Source organism: Mytilus edulis, chromosome 2 (genome assembly GCF_963676685.1).
Source record: "Mytilus edulis chromosome 2, xbMytEdul2.2, whole genome shotgun sequence".
In the NCBI taxonomy this organism is placed as follows: Eukaryota; Metazoa; Mollusca; class Bivalvia; order Mytilida; family Mytilidae; genus Mytilus; species Mytilus edulis.
The window spans coordinates 59,932,768-59,959,238 of record NC_092345.1 but is presented as its reverse complement, the minus strand read 5'-3'; the positions used below and the strand labels follow the sequence as shown (position 1 = coordinate 59,959,238).

The following is a 26,471-nucleotide window of genomic DNA, read 5'->3' as shown; positions in this document are numbered from 1 at the left end:
TTTTGTAGTATCAGATAATTTTTGTTTACGTCAGCCAATCTTAGCTTCAATTTTTCTTGGATGGCATACTGCTTTTTAACAACTGAAAGTATTTTCACGTTATTATAACATACAGTTGTTTATTTTAAGGTAGCACAATACAAAGATTTTTTCACTCCCAATCAGACAACTTTAAACTGATGTAATTCATTTCATCCTTCTTTATATTTTATAAATGAGGTACCAAAAGAAAGAAGAAAGAGTAGTCTTTCAAATTATGATAATTTCATTATGACATAATTATTACATAATTAATTATTATGTAATTAGTCGCTATATTGTGATGTCCACACTTGAAAGAATTTAGCGTCTTTGTTTTTCATAGCATCCCAAAATATTTTATAGATTCTTGTACAACACAGCTCGACCTCCAAAACTGTGTCTCAGATTTCCAAAACCATCAATAGAACAAATTTCATACCCAATTGAACTTAGTGGTCTCTAATGAATTCATGTTGCAAACTTCATTGAAGATTTATGAGAGAATGAAATACAATAGGAAAAATCTGAGACACAGTTTTGGAGGTCAAACTGTGTTGTGCAAGAATCTATAAAAAATTTTAGGATGCTATGAAGAACAAAGAAGCTAAATTCATTCAAGTATTGACATCACAGAATGGCAACTAATTACATAACAATTAATTATGTAATAATTATGTCATAATGAAATTATCACAATTTGAAAGATTAATCCTTCTTCTTTCTTTTGGTACCTCATTTATAAAATTTGAAGAAAGATGAGTGGAATTACATCAGTTTAAAGATGTCTGATTGGGGATGAAAAATCTTTGTATTGTGCTACCTTAAATCAGTTGAGTATGAATAAGTTACTATTGACTGAATCAGAATAAAACTTTGCTTTCGGTGTTAACGGTTTTCATATCCCGATCCAATTAATAGCTAAAATCGTCTACTCTTCGTTATCGGTGACTGTTTCAAACGCGAATCTTTTTCGATTTGAGCAATATTAAACATAGTATGTTTTAGTTATTAATACAATTCTATGCCGGCTATAAAAATAATGTATTAACAAAAATGACCAAAGGAAAGAAAACGCCTCAACATTGGGTTGTAATTTAATAGCAACTGCTATAGTGCTTTTGTCATTTCAAATTCATTTTATACTTTACGACGAATTAATTTGTAAAAGTGTTGAATATATGTCAGGTATGCAGCAATCTATGGTAGTGGGAAATTAGATACAAAAGTTCTTCAAACGGTTTCCTCATATTCCAAGTAGCATTCTACACAAACCGTTTTCGGTATTTAAATAATTATAAGTATGAAAATCATTCATTCATACATTACTATTAATCGATTTATTTCACTTGACTGGGCGGAGTTTAACCCGTTCGCTCATACTAAACAAGTCTATCTATAGATAGGTGTTTTAGGATAAACTCATCAATAACGTGTCCAGTCATTGTTTTGTAAAATCCTTTCATGACACTGATAGGTGATTAGAAATCAATAATAAGTATAACGGCAATCATCCTTATCACACACATCTTCAAATAGAATGTCCTTATGCAAAACGTTGAAATAACATTGGTAATATATTTGCCTTGGATTTCTGCCTTGGTGACGTATATCCAATTCCTCATTTAATTCATTGTAAAGTATAAAAATAAATTTAAGATAAAAAAAGCACCTCTGCGTTGTCATGAATTATCATTGATATGGTCATAATTTTTAATTAACTGTTAACAAAACTTATCATTTTTGGAATACTAATTAAGGCTTTTCTAGCTCAGGTAAAGATTACCCTATCTGTATTTGGCAATATTTTAGGAATGTTTGGTCCTCAATGCTCATCAACTTCGTACTTGATTTGGTCTTTTAAATTTTTTCTATTCAAGCGTCACTGGTTAGCCTTTTGAAGACGAAACGCGCGACTGATGCAAATATAAAATTTCATTCCTGATATCTCCGGGGGAAAACTGTACAAGTGCCTTCCAAAAACGGAAAGTTTGTCATTGGCAAGTTGTTATCGTGTTTTTTGTTGTATGTATTTTGGTTTCATTTTTAGCTCACCTGGCCCAAAGGGCCAAGTGGGCTTTTCTCATCAATTTGCATCCGTCGTCCGTAAACTTTTACAAAAATCTTCCTCTCTGAAACTACTGCGCGAAATTTAACCAAACTTGGCCACAATCATCGTTTGGGTATCTAGTTTAAAAAAATGTGTCCGGTGACCCGGCCAATCAACCAAGATGACCGCCATGGCTAAAAATAGAACATAGGGGTAAAATGTAGATTTTGGCTTATATCTCTGAAACAAAAGCATTTAGAGTAAATCTGACATGGGGTAAAAATGCTAATCAGGTCAAGATCTATCTGCCCTGAAATTTGAAGCCAGATGAATCGGACAACCCGTTGTTAGGTTGCTGCCCCTGATATAAAAAAAAGAAGATGTGGTATGATTGCCAATGAAACAATTATCCACAAAAGCCCAAAATGACACAGACATTAACTATAGGTCACCGTACGGCCTTTAACAATGAGCAAAGCCCATACCGCATAGTCAGCTATAAAAGGCACCGATAAGACAGTGTAAAACAATTCAAACGAGAAAACTAACAGCCTTATTTATGTAAAAAAAAATGAACGAAAATGAACGAAAAACAAATATGTAACACATAAACAAACGACAACCACTGAATTAAAGGATTGAATTAGTAATTTAAAGTAAATTTTGCCATATTTGGTTATTATCTTGAATATTATTATAGATATAGAAAGATATATACTGTAAACAGCAATAATGTTCAGCAAAGTAAGTTCTACAAATAAGTCAACATGACCAAATTGGTCAGTGGACCCTTAAGGATTTATAGTTAATTTTTTACAATTTTTCGTAAATTTTTGTTATCTTTTACAAAAATATTCTTCTCTGAAACTACTAAGATGAATTTAACCAAAGTTGTAAACCATCATCATTAGGGTATGTAGTTAAAAAATTGTGTCTGATGACCCCGCCCGCGAACCAAGATGACCGAAATGGCTAATAATAGTACATAGGGTAAAATGCAGTTTTTGGCTCATATATCTAAATCCAAAGCATTTCGAGCAAATCTTTCACAAAACAAAATTGTTCATTAGGTCAAGATCTCTCTGCCATTAAATTTTCAGACCATTTAGGCAACCCGTTGTTGGGTTGCTGCCAAGGTGATTGACACATGCTCTTTGGAGCCTCTGGTTTCAATTTTGCACTAAAACGGTGAGAATGTCTTAACTAGAGACCCTTAAGAGCCTGTGTTGTTCAGGTCTATATGCATATTAAACAAAGGACACAGATGGATTCATGACAAAATTGTGTTTTGGTGATGGTAATGTGTTTGTAGAGCTTACTTTACTGAACATTCGTGCTACTTACAATTTTCTCTATCTATTATTAATTTGGCCGTTTGGTAACAGAGAAAAATATTTTGTAAAAATTTACAAAAATTTATCAAATTAATGACAATTGTTAAAAATCGACTATGAAGGGCAATAACTCATTGACGATTTTGGTCATGCTGACTTATTTGTAGATCTTACTTTGCTGAACATTATTGCTGTTTACAGTTTATCTCTATCTATAATAATATTCAAGATAATAACCAAAAACGGCAACATTTTCTTGAAATTACCAATTTAGGGGCAACAACCAAACATCCGGTTGTCCGATTTTTCTGAAAATTTCAGGGCAGATATATGTTGCCTTGATAACTTGATAAAAAAAATTATGTCAGATTTGCTCTAAATGGTTTGGTTTCAGAGTTATAAGCCAAAATCTACATTTTACCCCTATGATCTATTTTTAGCCATGGCGGCCATCTTGGTTGGTTGGCATGTCACAGGACACATTTTTTAAACTAGATATCCCAATGATGATTGTAGTTTGGTTAAATTTGGCTAAGTAGTTTCAGAGAAGATTTTTGTTAAAATTAACAACGGATGACGGCGGATGACGGGCGACGACGGACGCCAGATGCCAAGGGATGAGAAAAGCTCACTTGGCCCTATGGGCCAGGTGAGCTTAAAATGTACAATATTGACAAATATGCTTTAAGTTGAAGTTCTGTTGCTCTATTTAAGTGTAAATCATGTCTTCGCTGTTTGCTCTGGCCTCTGAGTGGTACATGCAACAAAGCTTCACTTCGTATCATTTTCTGATTCTGCTTTTGAGATGCAAACTCACCAAAAAAAAGACCTTTCAGTGTGGGTCATAGCTAATCTGACATCAGCTAAATCAGCTTAAAATGACAAGAACATTGAATACAATTGTATGCCCTGCTGACGATAGAAGATGTGCATGAAGTTTTCTGGTCTGTGTATTAGTATTCGCCTGTTTGTCATCTAATGTCAGGTTAAATATTTTAGTTAAGGTAGTTTGTATACTATGCAAGTGTGGTCAAATCAACGTTAAACTTAGTAAATAGGTTCAGTATGATGTGAACTTTTAAAATAATGGATATAACCCCGATTTCGTGGAGAACTCTGTACATCGGTACATAGAAATGTAATAGTAGGGGGAAACAAGAGGCTTCTAAGAGCTTGAAACGCTCACCTGTAATATTTTGCTTAAATCTTTCATCAATGATTATTTTTGCTTTTCAATATATATTAACGAGTGGCTTAAAAATTCCATTCAAATGTTCCTTGTATATGTCATAATTTCTTGAAAAGCAAAAATAAATGCATTTTACCCCTATGTTTCATTTTGGCTATAGTGGCTATGTATCTTGACGTACAAGGAAATAAAATACAAAATTTATTCTAGATACTCTGAAACTCATTCAGCCAAAGTTTGGCTGAAATTGATTCAGCAGTTCCAAATGAGAAGATTTTTTTGAGAAAGCAAACTAGATGAACAAATTGTGAAGAATTGTATTTCAAGGGTAATAACTCTTTAAGTGCACATTCTCAGGCTAAGACTTTTGATCAAAAGGTAAAATCACAAAAATATTAAAGTCCGAGGAAAATTCAATGGTAAAGTCCCTAATCACATGGCAAAATCAAATAACAAAACACATCAAACAAATGGACAACAACTGTCATATTCCTGACTTGGTACAGGCATTTTCAAATGTAGAAAATGGAGGATTTAACCTGGTTTAATAGCGCTAAACCTCTCACTTTTATAACAGTCTCATCAAATTCCGTTATATTTACAACGATGCATGAACAAAACAGACATAATAAATAAGTGTTGTGGTGATGTTTTGATTGCATCAACTTGAAACTACGAACACATGTTCACTGTGTGCTGCAGTCAGTGAAATATTGTAATGTTTATTAAAAATTACTTCCACTGATCAGTAAAATACAGATATATAAAAGACTCTATCTAAGATGTCTAAAAAATATTTTTCCACAACTGAAGGTTACAAAATGTAGAATCTTTTTATCTCCTTTCTGCAATATAAATGTTGCAAGTTTGACAAAAATGTTGACCAATAAAACTATTCTTATTTTATCAATTCAATTATGAGTGAGTTTATAACAAAATCTTATATGGCAATTGACTATAAAATTTAAGAATAACGTGACGGTACCCAAATTGCACCTATTTTGACAGTTTTTTCGTCTACGTTTTTTTATGATAAAGACAAAAATGTCCATTCTGTGTTTATTTTGTAGCCGTATCCTTCTTTATTATAAAGGTACACCAATTTGATTTTTATTCCATATGGAATCATAGAAAAATTGGTCTAAACTGACCTCCAAACCATCAATGATTCTGAAATGAGGAGTACCCAAATTGCATCCATGCTTAAATTCACATCGTCAAAAGTCTAATAACAGAGCTTTTGTTTAATTTTTCAAATATTTTGAAAAATTGGATATTAGTCCATGCTTACTCTTCATTATTTTTTAAATGGATACTTGTAACATATTGTATTTGCTCATTTTAAAAAGATGACGTTTTGATGACGTTTTGATGACGTCGCATGGCGACGTTTCAGTACATTTTGCTTTTTCAGTAAATACTTCATCTGTTGATAAATACTGTGAACGTTTTGTGCATATCTAAATAGTTTTACATATGTTGAAAGATGTGCTTAGTATCAAATCATAAAAATACAAATTGTTTAGTCTCTATGAAATCTTGTAAGATTTTCGCTGCTAGTTTTGCTAAATAGGTGCAATTTGGGTACTCGGTGCAATTTGGGTACCGTTACGTTAGACGACTTAAGGAGGCTCGCGGGTATAAGATTTTCATAAAAAAATTAAACATTAATTTTTCATTACAAACTTTATTTATTACCTGAAGTAGTTGTTACTTTATCATATGGTACAAAAATTATTCCAAAAAATCAATTCGTGTTGGGCCCAAGTGACTTTTAAAATGTAGATATCACTGAAAAAGCTCCAAATTATCTCCCTTTGGTGCAAAAATGCCATTTTTTTGGCATTAAAATTGAAATATCTTTTTGAACTCATCGGTGACATATATTTTTTATTGTTGTTTTCGAATAAGCTGTACATAAACTAAATAATTGTAAAATTTAAGCGATTTCTGTAATTTAGTTTGTTTTTTTTATTTCGATATTACCCCTATTTCTCCTATTAGTTCAACAGAAAAAAAGGACATTAGCAAAAATGTATACTTCTTTCGAAGGCAGATTGTGAGCGTAAATGAACAGTGACCCCATTTTTTTATTTCATTTTTCTATTAAGTATAAGATAAGGTTCATTTATAGAAAAATATAGAGAAATCCTATATTAAATAAAACAAGAGTGCACGCGCTGAAATGTCTCGCCTTCTTTACTAATCATTGATATTATGTTGATAGACCTAAATATAAAGCTTTATTACAACTGTAACATAAACTCAACATTAACAAAGAAAACGAAACATGGATCAATGAACCATGAAAATGAGGTCAAGGTCAGATGAACCATGCCAGGCAGACATGTACAGCTAACAATTCTTCAATACCACAAATATAGTTGACTTATTGCTTATAAATTAAGAAAAACAGACCAAAACACAAACACTTAACACTTAGCAATAGACCGTGAAAATGAGGTCAAGGTCAAATAAAACCTGCGTAACAGACATATAGATCATAAAATATTTCCATACACCAAATATAGTTGACCTAATGCATGACGTATAAGAAAAACAGACCAAAACATAAAAACTTAACTATAACCACTGAACCATGAAAATGAGGTCAAGGTCAGATGACATCTGCCAGTTGGACATGTACACCTTACAGTCCTACCATTCACCGAATATACTAGACCTATTGCTTATAGTATCTGAGATATGGACTTAACCACAAAAACTTAACCTTGTTCACTGATCCATGAAATGAGGTCGAGGTCAAGTGAAAACTGTCTGACGGGCATGAGGACCTTGCAAGGTACGCACATACCAAATATAGTTATCCAATTACTTATAATAAGAGAGAATTTAACAATACAAAAAATATTAACTTTTTTTTCAAGTAGTCACTGAACCATGAAAATGAGGTCAAGGACATTGGACATGTGACTGACGGAAAGTTCGCAACATGAGGCATCTATATACAAAGTATGAAGCATCCAGGTCTTCTACCTTCTAAAATATAAAGCTTTTAAGAAGTTAGCTTACGCCGCCGCTGCCGGATCACTATCCCTATGTCGAGCTTTCTGCAACAAAAGTTGCAGGCTTGACAAAAAATTATTTAGACCCGCGAGCCCCCTTAAAACAAAACTAAATATGTACTTTCATAGTACTACAATCTGTCGATATCTATATTTTGGCTTTGATAAGGTCATGATTTTCTCTGACTGTGATGACGTCTTAACACTAAATTGTAAATTGTTTTATTATAAATTGGTCAGTTGATTTTTTTCAATTGAATTGTTTCATATTTTTCATGTCGGGGCCTCTTAAAGCTGACTATCTGGTTTTGGTTTTTCTCATTATTGAAGGCCAGATGGTTACCAATAATTGCTTACATCCACTTCATTTGAACTTTAGTGAAGAGCAATCTCATTGGCAATGATACCATATCTTATATCTAAATTTGCAGTAAAGACATAAAAGAAAACATATTAAATCTAGGATAACAATATAACTTTATTTGCAGTACAGTTGACTACACTGCTATAATACAATAAGCTTATTTACACAGTCCAGTTATCCTGTCAAAAGCTGTTAAACGTGCAAATTTTTACCAGATAATAATTCTGAAATTTAAATATAAATTTGATTTTTCAATATCTTTAAAGCAATTTCTAAATTACCACTTTAAAATTCAAATATACCAAACAATTTGTTCGAAAATTTGGTTTTGACTAAAATCATCGACATTTTTATGACACAATCAACACCAGTCTGTAGAGGTGACATATTAACCCTAATGTGAATTTAGGGTTTTTTTCTTTCCATAAAACGCATTCAATATGATGCACATTAATGCAACTCAGCGAATATATAAACTGGTTCAAATAACTCGGCTTTTATATAATTTATAATTACACAAATTGGTGTGTTATGCTTACAAATGCAGTATTTCATTCTAAACTCTACTAAACAATCTAACATGAAAAAATTAAAAATTCAAATAAAAACACTATAAACGTCGTCCTATATCCTTATCACAAAAGTAACTGATAGAAGATTAATTAAAATGTAAATAGAGGTTTGGATATAAAGACCACTAAAGAAAATGAAACGAAAATGATAATGCTTATATCCCTATATTTAATCTAACACAAGGCAATGAAAATGAAAAAAAAAAAAATTGCCAGAGGCTTCAAATATTTATAGATTAATTAAATGTATGGCATCAGTTTTTGGAATTGGAATATGTTTTCTTCAAAAAAAAATATCTAAGAAAAAATAATAGTTTATTTCACTGAAAGTATGTGATAAATGTCAAGCACAGTTTGTGAATGTAGGACATGGCTGGCTTAATAATTGCTCAAGTGATCAAGGCAGCTTAAACTATTAGGAAGCAAAGCTCATAAACTGATATGTTACCTATTAATAAATTATGTGGTACTAGTACTCTTAAGCCTCTCTATAAACCAAATAAATGTGCTACATATTTTTCAAAATTATACTTGTAAAAATTAATAACAGACAATGAATTTTCAAAATCGTTATATATGTCATTCAGTTAAGATTTAAATTTCAGAATTTTAATTTTAATTATTTTTTTTTCCTTATTTTTTTTTTATCTCTGCAGTCATTCTGAATGTCTTGCTCCAGTAATAAAATTACTTATTTCTTTAATGGTGTAACTTAAAATCCATACATTTACTGGCTTTGTTTACAACATTAAAATCTCAATATAAAACATTAAAAATTCTAAAAAAAAACACTGAAAAACAGTAAAATTGTGTAAGGACAAGAAAATGTGAAACTACAACTATTCACCAATTCATCAAAACAAGAGTATTTTCTTCCGGGTATATTTCTTAAGTTTAAAACATAGATATCATTCACATTGTTTTAAGACATAATTACTCATTCCATAAAATTGTTAGTTAGAAAACCAATGAAAAAGTATTATATTTTTTCTAACATATGCATCACACTATGAATCTGAACTAAGACAGAGACATCATTTGTTTACTCTATATACTAAACACCATATCATAATATTATAATAATTAACTATAACTGATAAGTCAGGTTTTACTGTAAGAACAAATCACATTTATTTATTTTTTCAAATAAATGGGATTCTTTAAAAATATTTAATAAACAAAATATTTCTGGTTATGACTTGAATAAACTATTTCTACTTTTATACAAATAAAACCATACATACAACCCAGAGATAACACATAACCATTCAATCTCTATAAATTACGATTGTCCAAATATTATCATATGACCTGAATGCCCATAAAGAAAGTGGCCAAAATCCAAACAGCAAGCTTTGCAAAAGCTTCAACAACAAAAAAGGCAATTTGATTCCAAATTTATCTACAATACTGAATTTCATATTGCACAGTTATTATCCCATGCTAAAGCAGTAACATACCACTACAGAGAACATTCTTTTCCTTTATAAGCTTTCTTCTTTCAAAAAAAATGAAACAGCGAAAAACAAGAATCTAGCTCTACAAGAATCTGCTTGATATTACAATGTATCTATAAATCTACTTGGAAACATGATAATGAATTCTTTTTTTACGGATAAAATTGTATGACTAACAGCAATATGAACCATGCTATTTTTCTAATTTAATTTTTTTCATTTATCCACTATAAATTCAAACATGCAAGAGTCTTGAAAGGCTATGTGTACACTCACTATGTATAATAAGTCTCTAATTTTGATCATATTAACTTTCAATTAACAAACATATTCTCTTACAAAATAATACATATCCGACTTCCTCCCTTTTATCAAAGCACCTAAATAAAATATGCAATAGTTATAATGAGCTATATTTAAAATATCTGAAACGGACAAACAGACAATCAATATACACAAAAATAACATGATAAAGCATAACAGGGGAGGTAACTCAAAATTTTATAAATGTTTAGCTAGAAATAATTCATCTGTGTACTACTTTTTGACAGTCTCCACATAATTTGATGGGAGCATTCCACGTCTTCCTGTTGCTTCCACTGTACCCTCCATCCAACCAGCATCAATTGGTTGACAAAATATGATGTGGTCGCCCTCGTTAAAACTGACTTCATCATCATCGGCAGCCACGTAATCATACGCTGCACGACAAACCATCTAAAATTTACAAATAAAGAAAACAAATGTTACTTGATTTAAAGTTCAAGGATTAAATGATAATACATCACATTAACTTAACATTATCAATGATATATATATATATATATATGTGAATGAGTTCACAGTCAAATGTATCCAGCCAGATGGACAAAATTTACAATACTTAAAGGAAACTAACTGGTGAATAATTTTTAATAACATATACCGGTACACAAAAAAGAGATTACTATAAGCTCAAGGCTGGTCTTATGCTATAAAGCATTGGATTTTTTTTAATGGTGCACATAACCTAAGAAAAAAATAATCTCATTTGAATGTTGGTGCTTGATGGGTATACACAAAATACCTGGAATGCTTTACAGTGCTCAATGGTCATAAAAAAGATTTACAAAATTTTCTTCAAAGTTACTTTTATAGTTTCCAAGCTTAATTCAATATGTACTTTTCAATAATATTGAGCTAGATGACACACAATAAATAATGATACTGTGCAGATTCTGGTGGATAGCCTACAAGTATGTTAGGATAAAGGTATATTGTACTACTTCATTTGAAATCATTGCTGAAGATCATTTTTCATTAATAAATTAATTTTATTTGATACCATAAATGGATTATGGATAGAAAATATTTATTTCAGGCTTTGGCAACTAAGACAGTGGACTTTTATCTCAGGCGTTTACTTGAACCTTTGAAAAAATCTAGGACTATTATCAAAGGACAGTACAAAAAATATGGAGTATATATATATATATATGAAAATGTTGACAAAACTCTGGGGATGGCAATGTGTAAATATAAAAGCGTGCTTAGGATGGCCCCTGTACTTACACCTTTGCCCGTGGTATCATAAGACGATTCACTTTCATCTTGTTCCTGTAATGTTATATATCCAAACCAGATATGATAATTTACACACTCAATGCTGTGGGTTTTATTGTTCAGGGCATAAATACATCAGTGATGACCACACGAAACAAATCAATCATCTTTGGGGTTTTTATTATATGTAATAAATTTCGAAAATTCTATGGTATAAGTAAATTGGGACAATCTTTGAAAACTTGCCTACTGTGACCCTTCAAGTTTTATGTTAAATATTTTTGTTATTTATGTTTACTCATCATTTTAATACAATTTTTAGGCTTTATATGTCGGTGGAAATTTTTTCTGTTGAAGGTAACTGGTATAGCTGAACACTATAATAACTGTACGGTAATTTGTATAGATATATACATCTGCCAAATGAATTGGTATATGTATACACATCTCCCCAAGTAATCAATATAGTTATACTGAGTGTTACTGTTATGTTTTGGAGTATGATGTCTATGTTCACTGTACTAGTACACTTATTCATTTAGAGGCCAGCTGAAGCCTGCCTTTGGGTGTGGGATTTTCTTGCTGTGTTGAAGACACATCGGTGGCCTTTGGTTGTTATCTGCTCTTTGGTCTTTGACATGTTCTCCATTTCCATTCTCAATTTTATACACATCTCCCCAAGTAATTTGAATAGTTATCTAACTGTAACTTACTCCTTTTCCAGAAAATCTATCTGCTTCTTGTGGTGGTGGTGGTTGGGCATACTGTTGTGGTGGGGGTGGTTGGTTTCTTGGTTGTTGGGTTCCTGCAGCTGTTTAAACAGAATGTTCATTACAGATGATAAATAAATGAAATGCAAATTATCAAATAAATGTTTGATTTTTAAATAAATCTATTACAGTGTTCTTGATTACACATTTTTTAAAACTTTTTTGTTGTTGTTTTATCAAACATTTTTGTCAACGACCTTGAAAAGAGAATTTAATCATGCTTATTGAGACAGTAAGGAGTAAGCGAACTGCCATAATATTAAATAAAGCTATTAAAGAAGTTATGATGCAGCAATATTAATCAATAGGAAAGAAAGAAAAGTACTGCATTAAATTTCAATGAAAATTATATTTAGTTGTTATCAAAATTAACCCTCAACTTGAGTAAAACACATTTTCTTCAAAAGTTCATACTCAATGTCAACTACAATCAATGCAATTAATTTAAAACGACAAACATACAATACTGTCCTGTTACTGATCCCCATCTGTCGTTTATTGGGTCATAATCCGAAATGGAACCAACTTTTCTTTGTGAAGCGGGATTTTCCACTGAAATTTTATACACAACATAATAATTAATTGGTTCCTCTGATGAAATTTTTCAATGTGAATGAAAACTGAATGTGGCATTCAAAATATATCAATAAAGTGTGATTATACAAACTAGGTTAAGAACAACACAACATGATACTAAAACAACAAGTACAGTACATACAAACAAATCTTTTAATGGTACATCTTACTTAACTACATATCAACAATTTATTTCAAGAATTTTCCCATCAAAACAATCAAGGACAAGAACATGTATATAATTTTCTGACTCGTACGTTTGAAGACATTAAGTTACGAGAGCTTCTAAAACAGGGTGATACGAGATCTGTTTTCATCCAAACAAAACATATAACTTTAATTTAAGACTTTCATTTTTGAATTATGTTAAAATTGGGATAATTTTAAACAAACTCAAATCATAAGTAAACTAAAAAAAATGTATATTTGGAAGTAGAAAAAAATATTTTTGTCTTTCAAATCTACCTGAACACTTATGTTTTAACTTTAAAGAACTTACAGTTAACAAACTTTCAAATACCTATAATTTCCTTTTTACAAAACAAAATCTTACACACAAATTTGGCAGGCCAAATATGCTCTTTATAACACCTCCACCTTTGCAAAAAGTGGGTCTACAAACTTCCACCTTGAATACAAACATGTTGTTCAACTGTATACAATTTCCCCAACAGAAATAGGACTACTAGATTGGTGTTCATGCAAATATTGTATGGAAGAAAAAAGTGCTTGTAAAAATAGGACATTCACTTTTTCATTTCCTACATGTGTATTGTCAATCAAACTTTAATAAGTTATAGATAGAAGGCACTAGTATTAATAAGTATGCAAGAGAAGCAACTGAAATAAGATAAGCTGATTGGTCAGTACTAAAAATAATGTTTAATATCAATATTAAATAATACTATTTGCAACAACATGTACCAAAATGTCTGCTGTTCACATCATATTAATTTGGTAGTTTATGGTAACCATGGTGTTCTATGCTGATACCTTTTTTGTGTTGTGGGTATCATTGCCCAGAAACCAGTTCTTCAGAAAGGATTATTTTGAGAAGAAATCTCTCTCATAAAAACAGGCAATTTTGACCAAGTAACAAGGGCTATCTCATAAGCATATACCCAACTTCCATCTCTTATAACATTAAATCAACACTATACTTAAGCTTTCAGTTTCATATTGGTGTATTTCATTGCATTATAAAAGATTTCTAATCATTCACTTTTAGCATTATTATTACTGATGAAGTTAATAAATAACATATGCAGTATGCTACATTTAATTATGTTATGTTTAAATATCTATTAGAAGTGCCTTTGATCCACTACACCCAATACCATGGTTTTACCTAGCATTTAAACATGCAAATTGTTTAAGTTCACCACAGTGATCTTAAAATAAATTCATAATAAGAATACACCAGGAATCAAATTTTCTGTTTAATTTGTTAAGTTTCTTTTATTAAAAACATGTTTTTATGCACTAAACTTTACAATATTTAATCTAAACAACTGCCACCCTTAATAATGAAGGCTTAATAAGAAAAACAGCTGAGCAGTAACTGACATGGTTCACTGAAAAGTTTTAAAAGCTTTAATGATATTAAACAATTATTATTCTTTTATCATGTGATCAAATATCCTCCCCTTTTAGTTATTTCCCTTGATTGACTTAAATACCTTTATTTACAAACGCAAGAAATAATGGATAAGAAACAAATCCAGCTGACAACTTTTTTATCTGGAAACCCTGAACCATATACTATCAGGCTGCTTAGAAGAAAAGGAGAGTATACATCAACCAAAAGAAAATGCATTATAATTTTGAAGCAAAGTCAAAGAAATTTAAAAAAAATAGTTCTGCTAAAATGATAAACATTTGTACCAAACTGTATCAAGTTGATATAACAATATAAGAAGAAGCAAACATATTACAGTGAAAATCCTTGATGAGTCAGATTTTAGAAGACCACATCAGCATCTTACATTAATTCTAAGCCTTTGTTAACAAACACCTTTAGTGTTATCATAATTTTAGGTTGGTCTTTTTATTATTAAAAATAGTTTCTAAACCATAATTTCTATAAAAAAAAAAAGGAAAAAGAAAAAAAAAAAAAAAAAAAAACAATGTTTTCAATACTTTTTTAATTTTTTTTTCTTTTTTTTATTTGAATTATTTTGAATTATTATTTTAGGTAACAACTGTAGATTCATGAGATAGATGAATAAAGAAAATATTTCATATACTTCTACACTGAGTTACGCGAGAACTATATTTATCTTTGTACTTGAATGATGCTGATGTTAAAATAAAAAAAAACACAAAAAAACATGACCACATTTAATCAAACAAGTCCACTGTAAAAGTTGGAAAAAAGCAAAAATAAAAAGTACTGAATTATTTACCTGAACCTTCACCATCTATAGAAATCAATTTTGTTTTCATTATATTTCATGTGATTAAACCTGTCAACATCTTGGTTAACCAATAATAACATAGATAAGATTTTATACTTTGGTACTTTGATTATATAGCTCTTCCAACTGTTTCAGTTTTGATGAATTATGGACTTCCAAATATTTGGCTTTGAGCGTTCCTGATGAAGGTAAATCCAGAAAAATGCATCGAACACATTTAAATTTATATCTTCTTTTCATTTTTTGATTGCATTTATGTAATCAGAGGTTTCTGTAATACCCATTGGACAGCTTTTATTTTTTTAAAAAGACATGCTTTAATATAAAATACTGGTAATACAATTAAGAAGTAAAAAATATTAAGTTGGTAACAACATGAACACGAACTAGATTAAAAGATAAATAATTATAAAAACCTAAAATAAAAAACAATTAGTGAAAAAACATGCCAAAACATTTCACTGGTCAGATGTATCAGTAACAATAATGTTCAACATACTCATTAAATTCTGTATAAGAATAGTGAAGTATTTAATATTTCACAAATAATATATTAAGCAACATACCCAATAACAACTTATAAACAAGGAATAATTTTAATCTGGAATTATTTTGAATTCTGGAAAATTGTTTAGAAATGTATGATGAAAACTAACCTAATTAAATAGGGTTAGTTAGCTATGCACGCATGGTATAAGGTTTATTTCACTTTCACTGAATTATTCTAATATGAACTAACTAACCCCATCATGGCTTACCCTATTTAGTTGGGTTAGTTTTCATCATTTGTATTTATCAATTTTCCACAATTCCAAAATTATTCCAGATTTAAACAATTCCTGGTTTTTACATATTTTTACACATAGATTTCAAATGTTAGGGAGAAAAAATTGTTCACCTAATTTGCCTTAGACAAATGGATACTTTATCATTGCCAAAAAGCAATTCTACATAAGTCATGTCTGATTAAAAAAACTTTAAAAGTCAATAGTAATAGGATATTTCTTCTAATTTCTCATAGATGTATATTGTAGCATCACTCTACCAGCTTGCCTTAAAACTTGTTCCCTTAAAGTTTGTTTTTACCTATTTCTCCATCTAGATTAAGCTGTGTAAAGATCTCAACGATTATCTAAATTTGGTGTAAATCCTAAACTATAAATGGGGTCTATTTTTGCATACATGTTTACCAAATATCTTCTCAATATCAATCTACTTATGTTCTAATGAATAGAGCATATAAAATAAAACAATTGATAAAACAGGATTACTACTGGTTATTCAGAAATTGCTTTCAAACAGAAAATCAAACATGGCAAACAAGTTATCATTCTATCTATCAATAAAACAATAAACAAAAATAAGGAATGCAAATAACTTTCAAACTGTCCAACTAAACAGTGTTAAGACTATAGTCCAAGAACTGTCAAACTATACAGCCCTTTAAACATAGTCCTAGAACTGTCTCAAAACTTTAATGGCATTCCAACTTTACTCACTATTATCATGATGTAGAGAGAAAGGCTGCACCTTGGCATTAAAATTTTTATCTAGTCCTGTATATATACATTTAACATCAAATCAAATTGTAGTCAAACAATTGAGTTATCTCCCTTTGACAACAAAAAACTCATAATAACAAATAATGTGCAATCTTTTTTCTGTACCTTTCTTTTGACTGATGTGTTTTTGATCGGTATTATTCCTTTGTACTTCTTTTGGAAACATGTGAGTGGTGTGCAACAATTGACTGTCATACAATTATTTCAAATACAAATGCAGACTTTCAGAAATAGCCTTAAAGATTTACCTAGGGTAAACTATATGATAAGAAAACATCACTTTTAAAGAGTTGTCAAACAATGGTCAGATATCTTCCATACTTGGTCTCTTATCAGAACATTTTCTTATTTTTTGTCATAATAAAAGGTTTCATATATAATTGTCCAATAACCCACCTCTTCCTGTGTTAGAATCATAGACCACAGCTCCAGAGTTCCTGGATGAGTATGGTGTTCCTTGGTTTTGTTGTTGGTCTCTAACTGGGTCATAGTTATGAATACTTCCAGGATTTGGGCGTACACGAACATCTATAAAAATAAAATAATACTTCTACTTTTACTTTTAATTGAGTAATACACTGCTTAAGAGATTATAAAAAATTCATGAAACAGAATAATATACTAGTATGTGCTGGAAAGTCTAGAACAAAATCTGTCTTGACTATGTTCAGAATGAAATGTTTACTTAATTATAGATTGAAATAAATTTCTAAAAATGCTTTTTTTTTTATCAAAATGAGAGAGAGAGAGAGAGAGAAAAAGAAATAAGAAAAGTCTTGCTTTTTATAGTGATAGACTGTATCATTAATCTAATTTATTCTTTCATTGTGTGTTAATTTGTGTTACTACGTTTCATGTTTTAATTGAGTAAAGCCATTCCAATTGATATTTTATAGTGAGTCTATGTTGTGATGTTACACTATTGTTTCTGCTTTCAGATCAAGGAGAGGGTTTGGTACCATAAAAACATCTAATCCCGCTGCAATTGTTTGAACCTGTCCTCTAAGTCAGAAATCTGATGTTCATAGGTTGTCTTTTGTTTGTGGGGTTCATAAGTGTTTTTTATATAGATTAGACCATTGGTTTTCTCATTTGAATGGTTTTACACTAGTAATTTTTTTGGGTCCTTTATAGCTTGCTGTTTTCAGTGTGAGTCAAGGCTCTGTGTTGAAGACTGTACCTTTACCTATAATAATGGTTTACTTTTATAAATTGTCACTTTGATGGAGGGTTGTCTCATTGGCTCTCATACCACATGTTTCTATATCTATATAGAGACGGAGAAACTTTTAGACGAGAAACTTTTAGCATGGTTAATCACTGGTTTTTAAAATTATACACAAGTATATGAATTAGATCAGACAACAAAAGAAAGTGTTATCGTTTCTCTTTTTATGCATTAATTATATATAATCAGGATATCCACTAAGGGAAGTTCTTTCCTGTTTCTAAACACGGTATTTAATTATCTACTACTTTAACACTTCAGATAGACATCTGAATTCAAATAGCCACTATATAACATACTTTTTAAATAACTTACAATGAGCATATAATATCATGTATAGAAACTTAAATCAATTCTTAGATCAAATCAAAGTAAAAAAAATCAAAGGAAAAAAAAAAAAAAAAAAAAAAAAAAAAAATCATATTTAATATAGAATATATAATATGGCATATTTTCACAATTTAGCTTTGGTTCTGAATCTGTTAATATTTCCTGTGGTCTATTTTGTATGATAGCTTTGATACATTAGAAAGAAAATGAAAGTTATAATAGCTATAGCTTACCTGATGTTTCAAGACTAATAATTGTTGAAAGCAATTGTAATTTGTAACTAAACTTACTTTGGAAAGAAATTATACCATAACCAGGTTATACAATATATCATTAATTGATTGATTGATGGATTTATTAATAGATTAATTGATCATAATTGCTTTACATCTAGTGACAATCAATTAATTGATGATACAAGAATATAATTCAATATATAATATACATATATAATATACATATAAATGTATATTGAAATATAGGTTTGACTATAATATATACTAAATCTGATTGTTAGCAATAAAAAGCTTTTCCTTTGCCAAAAATATAAATATGAAATGGCAATCTGCCTAGCTGTATATATCATGCTGGTGATGTTAACATGAAGATAAAAAATATTATAACTGACATAAAATTAATCATTTACAAGATAGAGGATGAAAGGGTGTACCTTTTGATGAAATTTTTTTTAACCTTTCATGCAAGATATAATCATGTTTTTACTTCCTAATGGCTTTAAATAACAAGTCCTTGGAAATGTCATTTTCTTAAAATTCTTTATACCATATTGATATATATGTCTGCATAAGTCCTCTTCCTAACTTATTTGATTTTATAAAATAAAAAGTCATACCATATCTTTTTAAATAAAAATACAATTGCAATGCAAGTTTTACTAATACATGTTAATGCAACCAGTCACACGAGGTATTGATTAACCTAAATCTTAAGTTAACAGTAAAACAATGGAGAGGTTAGGTTTCCTGTTAAAAACTGATTCAACCCTCAGTTTTTCATTGTAAGTGTCTATAGCGCAGTACTTATTCATTACTTTGACAGCCATTTTTGGTTGTTCTGCCAAATTATCTTGTTGTTGTTGGAGATCAAAAATTTATACAAGACCAACACCTTGTCTAGTCTTATGTCACAGACATTGGAATTTAGGTATCATCCATACTGATGCATAAGTGATCCTTCCAAAAAATTATTGAAGCAAAGAAACTTTGATGAAAATTGCCTTGTACAATGAGTGTTGTTAATATTTCAACTATTGGCCAACTTTTCATGAACTAACTTTTTTTCCAAATCTCCATCTTGTGCAGATTGAAATGAAAGAAGTGTCTGACATACTATATAATGCACCATCAATTTGTTTCTACAGATCATGTTTTATCTGACAACCACAGAGTTTTATCCTAGAAATATCAAAACAAGTGTACCAACCACTATGATCTAACCTTGAAGAAATTACATTCAGCTGTTTCGGAATAAAGTTGCTTTTCTAAAGCATAAATAATTTTATACAAAAATTTTGCTGCCTTAAAATTTATTTCCAGAAAACTGAAAAGGAGCATGCATAAAGGTTTTTAAAAACGTTGTTAAAAAATATCTTATGATGGTTTATCAAGACAACCTTTTTTCAAATATTTGTTATCTTAGAACTATCAAATTAAAAGCAAACTTCTACCAAGATCCATGATTTGATCAATGCATATAACCTAGCTTTTTGAATTTCTAAACACAACTGAAAAATCCAAGTTTTTTTCTTTCTTAGTTCCCCAATTGTCAACATACATCTATATGAATTCAGCAAAAAATCCCGTCAAAGAATAACTGAAGAGAACAGCTTTCAAATGTGTCAATGCCTCTCTGTAATATTCATGGGATAACAATTTTCATGGATTTAGTGGGCATATACAAATCATGAATTTAAATGTTCAACTGAAGTACACATTTTCTTTAGGCTGTAAATGTTGGTAAAACCATGAAAACAAATATCCATGAAATGGTCCCAACAGAAATAAACAAATTGACTGAACTGATGGACAGTTTATGGCACAAAAAATTAATCTTCATAACTGCATGACATACAATTCATGAATGATCTAGGATTTTCTTTTCAACAAAAAGAATCTCACACATACAGCAGTCTGTGTCAAACTTTTAAGTGTTTGTCTGATGAAAAAATAAATTTGAACTTTTCTACTATAGATACATTCAACCAAAAAATCTTAAAAGTTCCGTAGACTGAATGATTTTTTGCCTGACATTTTGTTGGTCAGACAGAGTTTGGGTTACACTGTGAACAGACTGGAATTAATACATAAATCTATTAGTCCAATGTCCATGTACAAACATGTACAGTGTACAGCATTAATATCCCATTTCAGAGTTCACTTTTAAACACTATCAGTATGATTACAAGTTCCCTGCAGATTCATTCTTCATATCCCTTCAGCTATCTTCTAAATGGAATGCAATTAAACCATACTAATTCCTATCCTCACTTTAACAACTTTTATAACTTCTGAAGCATTCTTTGTTATTCATGCAATATAAGTTTTTAGTCAAAGTAAAGCATTACAGTTATATAATTGTGCATTATATTAGTGAGCCATTACCTATCTCTGACCAATATATATTTTCAGATTAGTAAGGATATGATAAAATCTTGATTCATCCATTATAATAATTAAATTGAAGAGGAAGGGTTTGTTACATTTTGTAAATACTATGATAATTAATATCATAATATTTTTGGGGCCTTTCAATTTATTTTTCAAGATTTTATCAGTGTTAATAATAACTAAAGGAAATATTGAATGAGATACCTTCTTGATAGTCCCTATTATATCCTGGTGATTGTGGGGGACTGGTGGCACTAGTACGCCTAACTATAAACCAAGGATTCATGTAAAGTTTATGTTGCAGCTTAACCAAAGCAACGGCCAAATGAATTATTATTTAAATATTTATCTCAAATTAAGATATCATTTGATATGTTATTCATATAAATTACACATGTTATTTCACCAATTAAGCTTGAGAATACAGCATTGTGTTATGTCACTTTTTATGAGTTACTTCAAATTCACTAAATTACGGAAAATTAATAGTTATTCAAATAACAAAAAAATATAGAAATGCTGACTGTTGGATACCTTCTTGTTGGTCCCTATATCCAGGTGAGTGAGGAGGGCTTGCTGCACTGACACGCTGCTTAACTATAATGAATTAGTAAAATAGAAAACACCAAAATGAGATATAAAAAAAATCCTTAAAGGTTTAATTTTATAGTAATTATATAGTCTTCAAAACTCTCCAATGAATTTCGTTCCTACACTTATACTTATGCAATGATTACATAATAATAGATTTAGGTTATATATTCATTTTTACAAAAAGTACTGCTTGTCATAAAAACATCTTTAGGCTTTTAATAATGTGATAAATTACAGAAATATTTACTTCCAACAACATAAGGAGCCTCTTGAATACACTTCAATTTAATTTGAACCGTCATGAATACTAAGAATAAACAGTGTATATCTTTCTTTTTTGATTTACTTGCTGTATGTAGTAAATTCATACATTTAATCTCAATTTAAACCTACATTCGTATTCATAGTTTTTTAATTTCAAAATGATACATGTACAGAAGTAGTACATGGTTAATAATATGACTGGTTGAAGTTTAAATCAGATAGAGACTATATAAGTTAGATATATTTTGATTGGTCAATACCTTCATGTTGAAATCCTGGTGATTGCGGTGGACTAGAGTGATGAGAACTTCTACTACGAACTAAAATCAACTAGATATCATTGAGATGGGAGCCATCTCTGTGGGCCCCGCTGTCAATAACGTGGGGTAAATAAGTTGTATGGATAATCTGATATGAAGCATTATTTGAAGTTATTACATAGTCTCATGTGTGATTTTGATCTAAGATTTTAAGTTAAAACTGATAAATATTCTCATCTTACTTTCATAGTATAATAGTGATATGACTGCATGATGTGAACTCATTGTTTACTACTCTAAGGTGACTTCTGGATATATGGATTGATGTTTGAACAATATGTTTAAAGGTGCTGCCCAATTGATATTTGTCACATATTTTTAGAATTATGCCTTCAATATATTATGACCCACCAAGTATAAAGTATGAAATATTAATGGTTCTCGAGAGGTAGAGCGGACACAATTTGTTAAGAACAACGAACGGATGGACAGACCGACAGACTGATCTTAGACCTAGGATGCATACATTATGACACATTCTCTTGTGTTGGTTAATATATATGTTAAGTTGAAAATGTTTGTCAGGTATAAAGTATGAAATAATAACAGCTGTCCTCTCAAAATATAATGTGGATCAAATTTGTTAGCGATGGACAGACCAACAGACAGACAGACCTTTGACCTAGGAAGTGGTACATACATCATGACACACCCTCTGGTGTTGGTTAAAATGGATGTCAAGTATAATATTTGAAATCATAACGGTTCTCAAGATATAGAGCGGACACAATCTTCACCACAGGACACAGGGTTGTCAACTGAAACCAAAGTTTTTTTGACGTTGACCTTTGACCTAGGAAGTTGTACATACATCATGACACGCCCTCTGGTGGTGGTTAAAATGTATGACAAGTATATACTTTGAAATCATAACGATTATCTAGATATGGAGCGGACACGATCTTCACCACAGGACACAGGATTGTCAACTCGAAACCAAAGTTTTTGACCTTGACCTTTGACCTAGGAAGTTGTACATACATCATGACACACCCTCTGGTGGTTGTTAAAATGGATGTCAAGTATAAACTTTGAAATCATAATGGTTATCTAGATATGGAGCGGACACGATCTTCACCACAGGACACGGGGTTGTCAACTGAAACCAAAGTTTTTGACCTTGACCTTTGACCTAGGAAGTTGTACATACAACATGACACACCCTCTGGTGTTGGTTAATAATCATGTTAAGTATTAAGTATGAAATCATAACGGTTCTCTAGATATGGAGCGGACACGAAAGTGTTACGGACGGACAGACGGACGGACGGACAGACGGACGGACGGACAGACTGATCACTATAGGGCGACCCGCCGTCGGCGGGGCCCTAATGAAAGTTATGTGAAAAATAGCATGCCTTATTTGATGTTTCATGAAAAAAACTTGACCTTCAAGACATAATAAAGTCTTTCAACTTTTGTTCATGTGACCTTCATCTTAAGTCATACAATCCTTTTGTCTAGAGTCAATATGGCTTTATGTCAATCACTCATAATCGGAGAATTGACTGTGGAAAGTGCAGGTATGTTATCCCACTAGTCACCCTAACAATGTAAACGCTAGCAAAAAACTAAAGAAAAATAGACTTTGTTTGCTATATTTCAAATGTTACTTTTTTAAATCCAATGTAACTCCATATAAATATCGTAGATGCACTTGATATTGCTTTATTCATTCCCATGCATAAAAATTAAACTGTTAAAACTAAATGCTAACAAAATATTTGCTTAACTAAAAATAAAGTTTTGTTACATTTTAAATCATACACATTCTGTATAGTATTAAAAACAATGGGTAAAAGTATTCCAAAAAAATATTCAATGCAGTTATTATAAAAACCAAAATAATAATAGCCAACGAGCATACATGGCAATAAAATAGACTTAAACCAACATGACACGATATAGGTTATAGAAATGGTTACCATTGACTTGCTCTGCTGGTCTTTTGTACTCCATGTCTCTAAGTTGATCTTTATGTCCAGAATATGTCACCTGACTGAAGTTCTGTGTGTTCTGTCGTACACGCTGAGTCTCAGGGTCATCAACAACTGTCATCTTCTTTCCTTTCTGTCTTTCGAAATCTTCATGGTATTTAACCTGAAATTACACACAATTCTTATTTATTAATTCCTTTATCTAAAATTATCATGTCAGTTATACTTTTAAACAAGTACCTAAAATCTTATTTTAGCTTGAATAATATCAATTGTTAAACATACAGTGCACTAAAAAGGCATGCTCATATCTGACTTTATGATTGCAAATTACATAAATTCATATCAAATATGACTGTTTCATCCTCACATCCCTAAGCTCATTAAAAATTACAAACATGAAACAGAATACAGAAATTGAGCATTAGAATTGATGAATATGGTCATCCATTGAAATTTACACATTTTTTTAATGAATTCCATGATTTGTAGATGTAAACAAATGCACTTTATAAAATAGATTATGATTTCCACCTGAAAGTTAAAGAAATATTAGACAGTTTGAATCCTTATTAAAAAAAGTTTGCTATGGCGTATGGGTTAAATAATGTAACAGACGATTTCAACGAATGTGTTGGTAAAGGTAATGTCTTTGGTTAGCTTGCTTTGCTTGCTAGCTTAACCATGAAGTCATTATTAGGTAAGGTATACTACCCTCCTTTCAAGGTAGTCTAGTCCTATGGACAGATAGATTTGTTATCTGCTGGACTAGTCTACTCTTAAATCTAATAATGACTACACGGTTCAGCTAGTAAACCAAAGATATTACCTTTGCCTACACACTCATTGCAATCGGCTGTAAAGCATCTTAAGACAAGGAAGTTATTTAACAGTATGAGGATAGTACATGTACTGTACATAACATTGCTGTTCTGCTTCTTGAAATTTATTAAAAGGTAGGTTACATTGAGGTAAACAAATATTGTATACCCTTCTGCAATTCATACTTTGCTTTGATAGGTTAAAAATAAAAAATATCAAAGGTACTTAGTAATCCAAATTCTTTGAAACAAGACATGCACTGTAAACAAACAGGGATTGTCTAGATTAGACATCAAAAATGTTTCACATGAAAAGAAAGAAAGGTCTTGCAAATTCCTCTGAAAGGAACAAGGGGAAATAATTCTTGCACATCAATAATTCAGTCAACAATAACTGTTAACAAAAATGCATGGAATTCTTGGGGAAAATTAACCTGGTGTATTATTTAGACCACCAATTATTTTGACAATATGACAGTTTTTCTTTCAATAAATCCATGCAGAATTATAACCAGGTGAAAGGGGAAGTAACTCTTATAGAAGCCCATGCCACAGTTATACAACAGTTGATTTTTGTGCATGGGCTGCCACACCATGCATCATTACCAAACTGAAATTTTCAACATTTTTCTTATGTCGTTGCATTTCCACTGTGTCTGGAACTTGCATTATAGCTCCTTTGGACCTCTCAAACTCTTCATGATACTTAATCTATAGGCAATTAGTAAAAAGCAATTTGATTAAAACTTCAGTTACTGTAAAAACAAATCCATGTAGTCACTAGCTGTATTCAAAGTAAGAAAACTAATCATATCCATTAAGTTAATTGGTAATAACAAGCTGTTGAAAATTCAATACTAAAAAACACATTATTGTTGATATGTTAGAATATAAACAGTCTAAATGTTATGTTTACTTTTCTATGTCAACTAGCAACTACATAGTACACATTTTCTATGCATTTATAATAACAAATTTACACTGCAAATCAGTTCATTTAAAAACTATCAATTCATAGATGCATTTATACTTATAATATGAGAAAAGCATTTACATGATTTAAAAGACTGACAAAAAAATATACAAATCTATATTGCCATCTCCTTCAGTTAAAAGTTTTTGTGGTTTATCAGTTTATCGAATATTTTTTTCAAGGTATCAACATATGAAAAATACTTAATAAATATTTATAAATAAACTATATACATTGTTTAACGCATATTTCAAATATAAAAAATACGCCTCTTCGAATTTATTCATTGTAAAATTCATTTTCAAGTTTTTTTTAAATTTTATAAATTTACTTGCAACCCAAAAGTATGGTTGTTGCTGGTCTATAGCAGACTGGTAAGAATTACCAAGCTAATGTTTTCCTGGTTTTTCATATTCTGTTTCATCTCAACAGGATCTTCAATTTGTATGTACTTCCCTTTTCCTTCTTCAAAATCCTTATGATATGCTATCTAGCACATA

The 26,471-nt window shown here is 30.5% G+C and overlaps 1 protein-coding gene across 23 annotated transcripts in view; it reads right to left on the bottom strand.

Moving 5' to 3' along the window:
- Window positions 1–8,075: 8,075 nt before the first annotated feature.
- The window catches only part of LOC139512558 (LIM zinc-binding domain-containing Nebulette-like), a 39,579-nt gene continuing 21,183 nt past the window's right edge, over window positions 8,076–26,471 (bottom strand). For 2 of the 23 annotated variants that reach the window (XM_071300250.1, XM_071300258.1), the window contains 12 exons: window positions 26,357–26,461; window positions 25,605–25,709; window positions 24,166–24,340; window positions 22,181–22,240; window positions 21,597–21,659; window positions 21,267–21,329; window positions 17,274–17,405; window positions 15,304–15,318; window positions 12,785–12,874; window positions 12,266–12,363; window positions 11,562–11,606; window positions 8,076–10,727 (listed from right to left, as the gene is read on the bottom strand). In XM_071300250.1, the coding sequence (XP_071156351.1) occupies window positions 10,548–10,727; window positions 11,562–11,606; window positions 12,266–12,363; window positions 12,785–12,874; window positions 15,304–15,318; window positions 17,274–17,405; window positions 21,267–21,329; window positions 21,597–21,659; window positions 22,181–22,240; window positions 24,166–24,340; window positions 25,605–25,709; window positions 26,357–26,461 (1,131 nt within the window). In that variant the 3' untranslated portion in view covers window positions 8,076–10,547. The remainder of the gene's footprint in view (window positions 10,728–11,561; window positions 11,607–12,265; window positions 12,364–12,784; window positions 12,875–15,303; window positions 15,319–17,273; window positions 17,406–21,266; window positions 21,330–21,596; window positions 21,660–22,180; window positions 22,241–24,165; window positions 24,341–25,604; window positions 25,710–26,356; window positions 26,462–26,471) is intronic. The other 21 variants (XM_071300266.1, XM_071300273.1, XM_071300264.1 and 18 more) reach the window with 19 other exon arrangements.